We start from the raw sequence: 12,747 nt of genomic DNA, 5'->3' as shown, positions 1-12,747 counted from the left end.
AGCCAACGGTGAGAAAAAAAGAAAAACAAAACCCACACACCTTCCACAGCAGCGCAGCTGAGCAGGACGTCCTGCATATGAGACAGGCCCTGGCCCTCCTGCCCGTACTGTTCCAGGATGCTCAGGGCTCTACTCAGGGCTCCAGAAACCAGGGCTTGCTGGAAGGCCCCAGCGGCGATCCCCAGTGTGGAGCGGCAGTGCACCCCAGAGAGAACAAGGCCGGAGTAGGGCTGACCACACAGAGCCCCCACCAGCCCGGCCGGCTCCTCAGGACTCCCTTCCAGAGGCTCCGACATGGTGCGTAGAAAACGCTCCAGCACAGGGAACTCCTGCAGAAGATGATCGCACTCCTTGGTGATCTGCTCCAGGTCTAGTGGGGTCTCCCTCTTGCCCCTGAAGTCCCTCCAGGAGGATAGGCCTGTCTTGGCTGCCTTCACTCCCTTGGATGCTGTCAGGCAGGCCAAGGTGGCTAGCAGGCTGGAGCGAGACTTCAGGAAGCCCAGAGCGGAGGGAGTGAGGATGAACTGGGTGGAGCCACCCGGTGATACCGGAGGAGAAACGGCAGCAGTGACGTCTTCTCTGCCCTCGGTGGATGTGGGGAATGCTGTTTCCAGATTCGGCAGGTACTGCTCAGCGTACTGCTGCACGAACCCGCCAACGCTGTCCAGCAGAGATGGGCTCTGCCCCTGTTTCCTCATGTCCCACAGCGGCAGGCTTTCGCAGGAGCAGCTCACTATCACCTGCTGGATGCTGAGGTTCAGTTCTTCTTTGTGCAACAGGGAAGATATCCTGGGAGGTACAGGAGAACAGGAGTTAGGGGTCATTCTCAGCTATTGGGATACAAAAGAGTGATCTGTCCAAAGCAACACGCAAACAGGAAAAATGACTTTTAGTTAACAATTTTGCAATCAGATATCGGTGAACAGTATGAAAGTAAAAGCACATGTTGTTCTACATCGAATAAATGTTTAAAATTCTTTCACTTTTTAACATTCTTTCTATGGATATGTCACATCATAAAACTTAACTTTTTTTTAATGATTTCTGTAATTTCTCTTATATCTCAAGACAACGTTTGTATGTTACAAAGCCAGAATTTTTTCGTTCTTCTATAGTGACCCATACACTAAAACACTGAAGATCTGAAACCTAGCAGGCATGAAGCAGAACATTAGTTCAAATGAGATTTAGATCCTCTCCAGAATCATTTAAAGTTTTTCTTTTTTATTTCATACCATCTCCAGTTCCTATTTAGAGTAATTTAATTTCTCAGCTGTTTATCTTCTTTTATCTGTGTTTTTTTTCATTCTCTATTATTTCAGATCATTATTTACCAGGGTTAGATCTCTTTTTATCTGCTTCTGAAGACATCTAAAAGTGACGTGTAAATGATGTCCCCCTGCAGTTGTGATTTTGGGTGCTCAAGGACAAGCACCTACCTGTCTGGAGAGACCTGCCTCTCGAAGAGCAGGTGTGACAGCAGCTGTGCCGGGGTCTGCAGCAGCACCAGGAGTGGATTCCCCAGCTTCACTTCAGAGACTGGGTCTGGAAACACAGGGCAGAGAGGTAGGGGATACAGACAATGAGACAGACAGAGGATGTAGGCAGGGAGACAGACAGGGGATAAAGGCAGGCAGATGAAAGGGCCAGGGAGGAAAGAGAGAGACAGAAAGAGACAGGTAAGCTACACTGGTACCTACTGCACATTGGCACAATTGGAATTGAGTTTCTATAGTTATGATTTTATATAAGGCTGTAAATAAACCTGTTTATCAGACTAATTTCACAGACCCTGATTAGATTATTACGGTGTACAATGTATACTAAATGATGACAAGTTAAGTAAAATACTATGCTGTTTAGGATTTGTGTTTCTTGTAGTAGACGTCTATTCACATAGTATTGTTCTGAAAGAAACTCATCATTTTAAAACATGACACCTGGAAGCAAGGCCTCCAAAAAGAGATTTTGTTAAAATAGTGCAGTACCAGACATTTTAAAATACATGTCTGCTAAAACATAGGTTTGTTTCAAAACTTCCAACTTGAGACCTATATGCACCTGGGTGTGAACTGCATGGAAAACGTATGGAATTACTTAGTTAGCACTTGAATGGAAGCTGCTAGTATCGTTGTCTGGTCTGGAAGCTGCTAGTATCGCTCTGCCTGGTGTAGCGTGTGACTCCCATTACCTAGCTCAGGGCTCAGGCTCCTCACGAGCACGGCAGCCAGCGTGTTGATGTAGTCGAAGCCGCTGCGGATGTAGTCTGGCCTGGCCTGGCCGCTGCTGCCCTGTGTCTGGATGTGCTGATCCACCGTCCTGAGCAGCTGCTTCATCTGACTGCGCACGGGGTGCACATCCCGCTCCTGGGGCTTCAGAGACGCCTGCTCCACCAGGGAGGCAAACAGACTGCCCCCTTTCAGCTCTGCAACAAGACCCAGAGCTCAGCATTACAGCAGCTCTCATCAACATGCACGGCAGGTATGAGTGAGTAAATACTACAGGTATGCACATGTCTAGAACCGGGTACCTACACCAAGATACCCTTTCAGGTCATTTCAAAGGACAAAAGTTGTCAACTTTCAGAAGTTACACAGCAATGGTTTGTGTGTGAGTGAGTGCATGACAGTGTGAGGAAGTGAGTGAGGTAGTTGACCTGTGAAGTCCATGGCTCTAGCGACTGTGTACAGGGTGTGAGAGTGTGTGCGTGTGTGTGTGTGTGAGAGTGAGTACAATATCCGAGATTTAGAGTCGATGGCTATGGTGACTGTGTGTGTCTGTGTGAGCAAGCTGACCTGTGGAGTCAATGGCTGCGTGCAGGGTGTGAGTGCAGTATCTGACCTGTGCAGTCGATGGCTGTGGCGAGTGAGTGCAGGGTGAGTGCAGTATCTGACCTGTGCAGTCGATGGCTGTGGCGAGTGTGTGCAGGGTGTGCTCCAGCCTGTGCGAGATGCTCAGCTGTGTTGCCATGCTCTCCTCAGTCAGGGTAGGGTAGCAGGTCAGCAGGACCTCCACCACGCTGCAGCTGAAATGACTCTGCAGCTTCTCCTCATTCACCTCTGCAACAGCAAACACACAGACTATCACATTTGCACTGTAATTTTGCAGTTTTCCCATGCTTTTTCCACTGTTATACTATGCATTTACTATAGTTTACCACGGTTTGCCATGGTTTTTTAATATGCTTTACCATACCTCCCTAAGCTTCACATTGCTCTCATTTTCCTTACCATGCTTTCACTGTGCTTTATTACACTTTAATATGGTAAAAATGTATAAGGGTCAAGGTATAAACCTGACCCTGTTACATTAACACAGGGCAGGAAAAAACACAGTACTGCAAGGAACGGAAATGTTCAAAGTGTGACGGCTGTAGCTGCTTCCTCAATGAGTGTAATAAAGTGCTATGCTAATATAGCAGATGACTCAAACTGAAAAACGCCATTCTTAACTAAACTGTTTCAAGAAAATTACATTGTTGGAGGCAGGTAAGAAATAATTAGTATTTGTTTTTCAACAACAGCCCCATATTTCAATGTAAGTGATGTAAGCAGTGTCTCACCAGGCCTGGCCTGGCCCCGCCCCCTAGGGGTGTGGTTCAGGATCTTGCTGATCTGCTGCAGGACTGCTGGAAACCCTCGGATCCCCTCGGGGGGCTGCACTGTGGAATCCACTTTCTGCCCTGCAGGGGTATGAAACATGGAACAGCATGTCAGACATTCAACGGGTTTCTTGGTACCAGTGACTGATGGCAAACAATATAAACACTGAACTCATTCCTGCTTGATGAAACTGCATTTTTAAAACAAGCGTGGCTTCCAAATCATCAGGTAACCAATCATTTTTCAGGGCACCGACAAAATTTGAAGACGTTATGAACAGATTTCCTCTCAGTCCCATAAAACAGAAGCCCCTGTTGACGCAGAAGTTTAAAGCAGCTGTGTGACCCCCAATAGAGCTCTCAGAACCATGTGTCTAACCTGCAAGTGCAGCAGCGTGTACCCATTAACCTGTCCCCCTGCAACATTCCGTGCCGAGTGAAACACTATATAGAACAAATGTGGTATTTCTTACATCCACTTGGGGCAGAGTGATGCAGGGGGGGAGTTAATGGTTACACTCTGGTGTACCAGCTGTACATGCAAGTTAGACATTATTCTGAGAGTTGAGGCCACAGGGTTTGCTTTACACAAACCTGACAGCAGAATTTAAATTTTTATTTTTTTAAGTCATAAAACAGAAAATGACACAAAGTGAATTTTCACATCGTAAAGAAACTATTAGTTAAGTTAGCTCCGAGACATCACGCCTCTACTGATGCACTTCAAAGAGTCATGCTGTACACTGTACCTTTGGCCTCCAGGGTGGTGTGCAGCCTCCTCTCTGCAGTCTCCAGCAGCTGCTTGCAGGTCTTCCAGAGCTGGCACTGGGTGCAGGCCAGGTCGAAGGCAGCCATGCCCGCGGGGCTCAGGTCTTCCAGCACCCCCCTGAGGGCCCCCGGCAGCTCCCTCTGCACACTGCTCACCCAGAACTCATCCTGCAGGGAGGGCACCGGCTGGCCCGGGTAACTCAGCAGCTTGTCAGCCACATCTGAGATGGAGTAGAACACCATGCCTGCAAGCACAGCCAGCAGGTAAACTACCTGCTCTCAGCACATTACCAAACGGACACAGCGGTCCTGGAGAGAGTCCAGTGAAGAGCAAAAGGACTAATCCCAGGGCCATGAGCTACTAAGAAACTCAATCCGTTTAGAAAGCTAGGAATAAGCGGGGACTTGAATTGAATTGAAGTAATTATAATTTATTTTGAAAAAAAATTCAAAATTCAAAATTTAAAAATTAGGCTTTACTTCCTTAAAGGTAGAGGAGGATAAGCCGTGCTGGTCTCCATAAAAAGTTAGTTGTTTTTATGGCAAAACCTTTTAATTGGATCAGTTTAATACTGGAAGTCTGGGGAATATCTCAGTTTTACCAGATCAATACTTAAAGACCATCTTATTTTCACCAGCTTCTTTAACTCAAATAGTAACAGTCTGATTCAGAACTGGAGATGGCCTAGGCTCTGGACCTTTAATTTAATCAAAGTCAATTTCTATTGCACGCTAACAATGACATAACTAGAGGAGGGTGTCAATGCTGTGAATCGCAGTGCTGGAGCACCGTTCCTACAGTGCAGCTGCTTGCTGTTTCACCTGCTGCTGCAGCGCTCCCGATGGCCTGCAGGGTGGACCGGCCGCTGCTGCCCTTCCTCCCGCTGCTGTCCGTGCTCTGGTTCTCAATCTTCTGCTCCACACAGGCCAGCTCCTCCACAACCTGCTGGTAGCGCTCCATGAACACCAGCTCCCCATAGCAAGGTGAGGACTCCAGACTGAACATCAGCACCACCTGGGGCAGCAGACAGGCATAAAGAAAGGAGTCAGCTAAGGTTGTCAAGTTTAAACGTATATACACACTTACATATATACAGCTAGATATGTTGGCCATTCACTAAACTGAGGAGGTCATTGCCACTATACTCATTCAGTATTAATTTGATCCATTGTTACTTTAAAAGAAGAGATTATTTTAGTACATTCTGCTAACTAAATGGGTAACACTGCTTTATTTAAACAGTAAGCAGCTGTGTTCCAAAACATCCTGACAACTTTTGAAACATATAAACTTTAAAGTCTGTTTCAAAGCTCTTTTCAAAATGTCTGTTCTAGTGCACTTGGGTTTGAGATCTGTCCTCTAAATCACTACAGGAAGAACGATAAAAAAAAACTAAAAAAACATAACAAGTGCTCTGGCTTTTCTGTCCTGTACACATCATGGATCGTTACTGCTGTGTTACCTGTTTGACAATAACCCTTACACTATCAGTGTGCTAAGCGGCCCTTTTGAAAAGTGCTTTGAAACAGACTTTAAAGCTGTAAGTGAAAAAAGCTGTCAAGATGTTTACAATGAAAAGAAAAAAATAACAGATACCTTACTTAAACAGTTGTAGCAACACGTGGGGACGTGTAACGATACATTTTTCGGATCCCTGCTACTTACTATTTAAGTTCAACTGTCAACGCACGCAGTTGTAAATGAGATTTCTGATTTCCCACCTGGATTTTATATTATCCCTGCACAGGGAGTGTTATCTCTTAGATTATATAAACAAATTGATGTTGTTTCCTTGTAAACGCCTCAACAAAGATTTTAACAGAGAAATGGTACAGCAGCAACACAAACATTTGTATGTCAGTCAAAAGGTAAAAAAGGTGAGAATCAAGTGCTGACTTAATAACTGCTTCTCAGTGTAGTGTACGAGGAGATAAGCATTCCAGACTATATTAAAAATGAGTTGTTCATTAAAGAAATTGACACATTTATAATCACCACTATTATGCACCTATATTTTATTTACCTTTTTAAACATGTTCTTTCTCGGCTACTTAAATAAAATCAAGACATTTTTGTTTTTACTTTACTCTCTTCTGCCGTAGTCCTGCATGGTAACAGTATAATTTAGTTCCCCAATTTAGACTTGTTCCTTTTCATATAATATTGAAATAAAATGCAACAGTGTAATGAGACATGCTCTACTGCAACAAGGTGATCTGCTAACTCAAATGCTAATCTGTACCTGACGTGCTTCCATCAAGTTTCCTCTCAGGATGCAGGATATGAGCAGAGACTCAGGGGGAGACAGCATCATGGGGATGAGCAGGTTCCTCTCCAGAGAGAGGGGCCTGAGTTCCGGCTCAAACTGTCCGGGGAACGCACTGGCACTCCCATCTGAAAGAAGCGTCATGCAGGGTAAGAGAAGCATCAGACTGCCCGGGGAAACATCAGTGTGCACTGCGCCCAGCACTAGCAAAGAGGACCTCAAGCATCAAGAACATTGCACATTGAACATTGCAGAACATCTAATCTGTTCAATCTACCTATCTGAGGATGTATCAAGGGCAGTATGTTTTAACAAGTGTGATAGTTACTGTACACACACACACACACATACCTGATGTACTGGCACTGAGATCTGCATTCAGGCTGTCCACAGATAGCTGCAGTGCTCCATCTATAAAACAGAACACCAAAACTCAGAACATTTAGAGACAATGTTCATCTTATTGTGCTTCCTACTTGTGAAACACCATTAGCTTGATACACTGAAGTTAGCACTAAAACTCAAGTGTTGGCTTTCAAATGTAGTGATACTAAAAGAAGTTCCTACATTAACCTGTCCCCAAGGCCTGGGGTATACTCCCCCTGCCTGCTCGGACCTCACTGCTCAATCGCCTGCTAGATTCCGAGTATTTGACAGTTATGGATTCATGAATAGATTCCTTTATTGACCTGTTCTCCCTACTGGACCACACAGACTGCTCACCTGCTCTGCTTCTTGTTGCCCGTCTTCTTCCCTTGAAGCTGGAGCGTCTCAGAGTAACAGGGTGCAGTTTTCTTGTGGCAGAAATCTGCCCTTCTGCAAAGCAAGCACAGCGATCATTGCAAAGTAAGCAGCAGAGTTACAGAGCACAACGCAGAGTCAGGTTAGATGTCACAGTGACGGTCAGGTCTACAGGTAGTTTCATATCCTGTAATGTACGTTCTGTATGATTCTCTATTGCTGTTTCTGCTTATAACTTGATTTACCATGCTTACTAACTATTCCAGTAAAACATACTTCTGAAAAGACTCCTCAAGGCTGATTGTGGTGAAGCACATTAGCGCTGGGTGTGCTCCCCAGCCTCTGAAGCACTGTGTACTAAAGCCTTCACTAACAGGCTTCCCCCACCTCACTGCAGAACACCAGCCATGGAGCAATTCCTGCTGGAATAGTTAGTAAGCATGGCAAATAATGACATAAGAAACAATAAAGATAGAACCAAAGAGCACACATATAATATGGCATGAAACAGGCATGCAGCTGAATACTAGAAAGATGTAGATCAGAGCTGCATAAAGCAATTGCGTGATCATTTGCATTGAGCGCTCCACAGCAACCAGGTGATGACGCTCAAGCTTCTGGCTGACAGCTTTGTGGAGAGCAGCAATCCTCACAAAATCAAGCAGCTGTTTAGTTCATTGTTTCAATTGGAATGGCAGATTAGCCCAATCAACCCCTGACCTGGGTGTCAGCACCTCCTCGATATGAAGAGCTCAATCCCAACAATCGAACCGGAGATCTCTATAGCAGATGATACAAAGTATCCAAAATCAGCATCTTTACCTGCAGTCTTGTTGCTGGTAACCACCTGGAACCTCCACTGGGTTTCGGAGATGTACTTGGAAAGCCGCTGTAAGCGCGTGTTGAAGGCGTCGGCACTGATGGAACAGTTTAGGCACTCAGCTAGTTCCTTCTCTGTGTCCGGCGCGTGCTCACTCTCCCACAGCACGTCCTTGTCGATCCCGTCCAGGTGCTGTTTCAGCAGCTTGAGGAATGCTTCCAGCGCCGCCTCGTCCACCATGAACCCGCCGGCCCTGTTAGCAAAGTGCTTCAAGTGCAAGTGGCTGAAGGTCTGGGAGACAGTGTCTTTAAGGTGGGTGCTTCTCTGTGGTTGGCTGCTCTCTCCCCTGCCCTGCTGTCCTGTCTCTGGGTAATCGCTGTGCTCCAGGCTGCTGTTGAGGCTTCGCACCTCAGAGTTCCTTCCTGCCCCCCCCTCTCCCTCCCCCTCGTCACCCTCTTCCAGGGCAGACTCCTCTGCTTTCTCCGAGCTGAAGTCGGAATGGGATGTGAAAAGTAAGGAATAAATGTTCTCTAGCAGCTCCAGACGGAAAGCGACAGGCACGGCTTGTAAATAGTGATGGCATTTATCCATGTATTTCTTAAAAAGTTCAGAGTACCCTGGTTAAAAATAAATAAATAAATAAATAACAAATCATATTTGAAGACCGGTTTACATTTTTAAAGAATATTCTAATATGAAATGTTCATGCCAGCTCTATGTGTAAGTGACACACACAGACATGAACTCAACATTCAAACACAACGACAGAATGACTGGGAAGATCACATTCCCAGAATTCAGCAGTTCTATTTAGGTCTAAACATGCTTTTTTTTTCTAGACATTGTGCTTGTTATATAAACAGAACCCTGCATGAATGTTCCTGGAGCACACTCTCTTGGTCTGGTCCTGTGGAATGTAGTTACCTGGACTGGAACACTGGTTGTTGCCAGGCTCCTCTCTGGACTCTGGCTGCTCCTCTGCCAAGCTGCCCAGGCAGTCCTTGCACGGAGAGTGTTTGTGTGCGTTGACACACAGTGCGTAGACGGCATATTTCATGGCGCAGAATCCCTGGAACAGAACCACATTCCTCCGCCGAACAAGGGTAGAGGCCTCTGCTAACCCTGAAGGACCTACAAAACACAGGCATGCAAAACTGTATCATCACAGTAAAGGGGTTACTATAATCACAGTAAGGGGGTTATAATAATCACAGTATAGGGGTTATTATAATCACAGTAAGAGGGTAACTATAATCACAGTAAGGGGGTGTGACAGAAATATAATGAATCTTGGTTGTAAATCTCCCTCCCAACCTGTGAGGGCTCAAAGCAGCAAAAGTAGGGTCCTTTGGACAGGCTGGGCAGACATTTAATTTCCAGGGTCGGGAAGTCGGCGAGATCATTGCAAGCACATACTGTCCTGGAAGGGAAACGATGTAGCAGCTGCAGATTGTAGAGACAGCTGCACTCGTTTACCAAGGGGCCATGTGTGACAGCACAAAAGGGGCCTGGAGAATCGCAATCTACTTATTCGAGTGGTTTTGTTTTGGAGACTGGAAGTACCGTGAGAGACCCACAGAAACATGTGTTTATATATATATATATATATATATATATATATATATATACACACACACACACACACACACACACATACACATACACACACACACAGTGCCTTGCAAAAGTATTCAGACCCCTGACCAATTCTCTCATATTACTGAATTACAAATGATACATTGAAATTTAATTCTGTTTGATATTTTATTTTTAAACACTGAAACTCAGAATCAATTATGTAAGGGGACATTGGTTTTATGTTGGGAAATATTTTTAAGAAAAATAAAAAAAAAACTGAAATATCTTGCTTGCATAAGTATTCAACCCCTGTGCTGTTTGCACCGATGAAAGAAATTTCCCTAACGAGGACACAATTACCTTACCATTGTCCTCCACCTCTGAACCATTAAAGTTGCTGTCACATTTTCTGGATAAAAACCCCACTGTTGAAGGATCATTGGTAAGGCTGTGAATCTGAAGGAAAATGAAGACCAAAGAGCATTCTACAGAAGTTAGAGATAAAGTAATACAAATGCAGAGATTAGCGAAAGGGTACAAAATAATACCCAAGTGTTTGGATATCCCAGTGAGCACAGTTGGATCAATAATCAGGAAGTGGAAGCTGCATCACACCACCCAGGCACTGCCAAGAAAAGGCTGTCCCTCAAACAAGGAGGAGACTTGTGAGAGAAGCCACAGAGAGGCCAACAATCACTTTGAAAGAGCTACGGAGTTCAGTGGCTGGGAGTGGAGTAATGGTGCACCAGTAAACCATATCAAGAGCTCTGCATAACACTGGCCTGTATGGGAGGGTAGCAAGAAAGAAGCCGTTACTCAAAAAGTACCATCTGAAAGCACGTCTGGAGTTTGCCAGAAAACATGAGAGTGACCCAGCTGCGATGTGGGAAAAGGTTTTGTGGTCAGATGAAACCAAGACAGAGCTTTTTGGCCAAAACTCAAAGCGCTATGTGTGGCGCAAACCTAACATTGCCCATGCCTCAAGACACACCATCCCTACAGTGAAATATGGTGGTGGCAGCGTCAAGCTGTGGGGATGCTTCTCATCAGCAGGGACTGGGCATCTTATTACAATTGAAGGAAGAATGGATGGAGCAAAATACAGGAAAATACTGCAAGAGAATCTGCTTCAGTCTGCTAAAAAACTGAAGCTTGGGAAGAAATTCACCTTTCAGCAGGACAATGATCCCAAGCACAAGGCAAAAGCAACATTGGAGTGGCTCAAGAACAAAAAGGTGAATGTCCTACAGTGGCCCAGTCAAAGTCCTGATCTCAATCCCAAATCTGTGGCACTATTTGAAAATTGCGGTCCACAAGCGTCGTCCAACCAACCTGAACAACCTGGAGCAAATCTGCCAAGAAGAATGGGCCAAAATCACTCTGACACTGTGTGCAAAGGTGGTACATACTTACCCCAAAAGACTTAAAGCTGTTATTGCAGCGAAAGGTGGCTCTACCAAATATTAATGTGTGGGGGTTGAATACTTATGCAAGCAAGATATTTCAGTTTTTTATTTTTCTTAAAAATATTTCCCAACATAAAACCAATGTCACCTTACAATAATTGATTCTGAGTTTCAGCGTTTAAAAATAAAATATCAAACAGAACGAAATTTCAATGTACCATTTGTAATTCAGTAATATGAGAGAATTGGTCAGGGGTCTGAATACTTTTGCAAGGCACTGTGTGTATATATATATATATATATATATATATATATATATATATATATATATATATATATATATAATTTGTGAGTGCTTTGCTTGTTTGTTTGTGTCTGTTAGTATCTGTCTGTGTTTGTAAACCACCAGACAGCTAACACATATCCGGAGCTGTCGCCTTGGGCCAGCACAAAGCCTGGTCAACATTTCACCAGTCACTATAATAAATAGTTATCACCCACCACAAGCACTACTGCACGCCCCCGGACTGGTGACCGTGGCAAATATTATTGTGGGGCATATGTTTATTATTTGGGCTGCAATCCCTGTTTCTGTTCTCCATGTTTTACACATTGATGTGTATAGCCAGAGTTTATTATTTGGTTGCCAGACCTGGACTTACAAATAAAACATCCTTTTCCCAAACCAGATTACAATTCTCTGTCTGTGATTATTCCTGCATTGCATCACCTCTGCACCTGTTCACATTCAGCAGCCACATTGCCACAGGGGGTTACTATAATCACAGTAAGGGGGTTACTATAGTCACAGTAAGGGGGTTACTATAATCACAGTAAGGGGGTTACTATAAACACAGTAAGGGGGTTACTATAATCACAGTAAGGGGGTTACTATAATCACAGTAAGGGGGTTACTATAATCACTGTATAAGGGTTACAATAATCACAGTAAGGGGGTTACTATAATCACAGTAAGGGGGTAACTATAATCACAGTAAGGGAGTTACTATAATCACAGTAAGGGAGTTACTATAATCACAGTAAGGGGGGTACTATAATCACTGTATAGGGGTTACAATAATCACAGTAAGGGGGTTACTATAATCACAGTACGGGGGTTATTATAATCACAGTAAGGGGGTTACTATAATCACAGTATGGGGGTTACTATAATCACAGTAAGGGGGTTACTATAATCACAGTAAGGGGGTTACTATAATCACAGTAAGGGGGTTACTATAATCACAGTAAGGGGGTTACTATAATCACAGTACGGGGGTTACTATAATCACAGTAAGGGGGTTACTATAATCACAGTAAGGGGTTACTATAATCACAGTACAGGGGTTACAATAATCACAGTAAGGGGGTCATTATAATCACAGTAAGGGGTTACTATAATCACAGTAAGGGGGTTACTATAATCATGGTAAGGGGGTTACTATAATCACAGTAAGGGGGTAACTATAATCACAGTAAGGGGGTCATTATAATCACTGTACGGGGGTTATTTTTCAAGTGGATTTTCAGTACATTTGCCATTATTGATCACTCTCAAAAGTATCA

General features: G+C 44.3%; 1 protein-coding gene across 2 annotated transcripts in view; it reads right to left on the bottom strand.

Annotated features, from left to right (window-relative positions):
* The window catches only part of zfyve26 (zinc finger, FYVE domain containing 26), a 30,341-nt gene extending 21,018 nt beyond the window's left edge, over positions 1-9,323 (bottom strand). For both annotated transcript variants that reach the window (XM_041265904.1, XM_041265905.1), the window contains exons 1-12: positions 9,122-9,323; positions 8,200-8,814; positions 7,360-7,452; positions 6,988-7,047; positions 6,613-6,764; positions 5,192-5,384; positions 4,351-4,614; positions 3,563-3,682; positions 2,895-3,059; positions 2,192-2,425; positions 1,440-1,545; positions 41-789 (exon numbers count right to left, since the gene is read on the bottom strand). In XM_041265904.1, the coding sequence (XP_041121838.1) occupies positions 41-789; positions 1,440-1,545; positions 2,192-2,425; positions 2,895-3,059; positions 3,563-3,682; positions 4,351-4,614; positions 5,192-5,384; positions 6,613-6,764; positions 6,988-7,047; positions 7,360-7,452; positions 8,200-8,814; positions 9,122-9,254 (2,884 nt within the window). In that variant the 5' untranslated portion in view covers positions 9,255-9,323. The remainder of the gene's footprint in view (positions 1-40; positions 790-1,439; positions 1,546-2,191; positions 2,426-2,894; positions 3,060-3,562; positions 3,683-4,350; positions 4,615-5,191; positions 5,385-6,612; positions 6,765-6,987; positions 7,048-7,359; positions 7,453-8,199; positions 8,815-9,121) is intronic.
* Between the last annotated feature and the right edge of the window lie 3,424 nt (positions 9,324-12,747).

The sequence above is a fragment of the Polyodon spathula genome, chromosome 12 (assembly GCF_017654505.1).
Source record: "Polyodon spathula isolate WHYD16114869_AA chromosome 12, ASM1765450v1, whole genome shotgun sequence".
Classification (NCBI taxonomy): Eukaryota; Metazoa; Chordata; class Actinopteri; order Acipenseriformes; family Polyodontidae; genus Polyodon; species Polyodon spathula.
The sequence above is the reverse complement of the archived record's forward strand: the minus strand, read 5'-3'. Positions and strand labels throughout refer to the sequence as shown.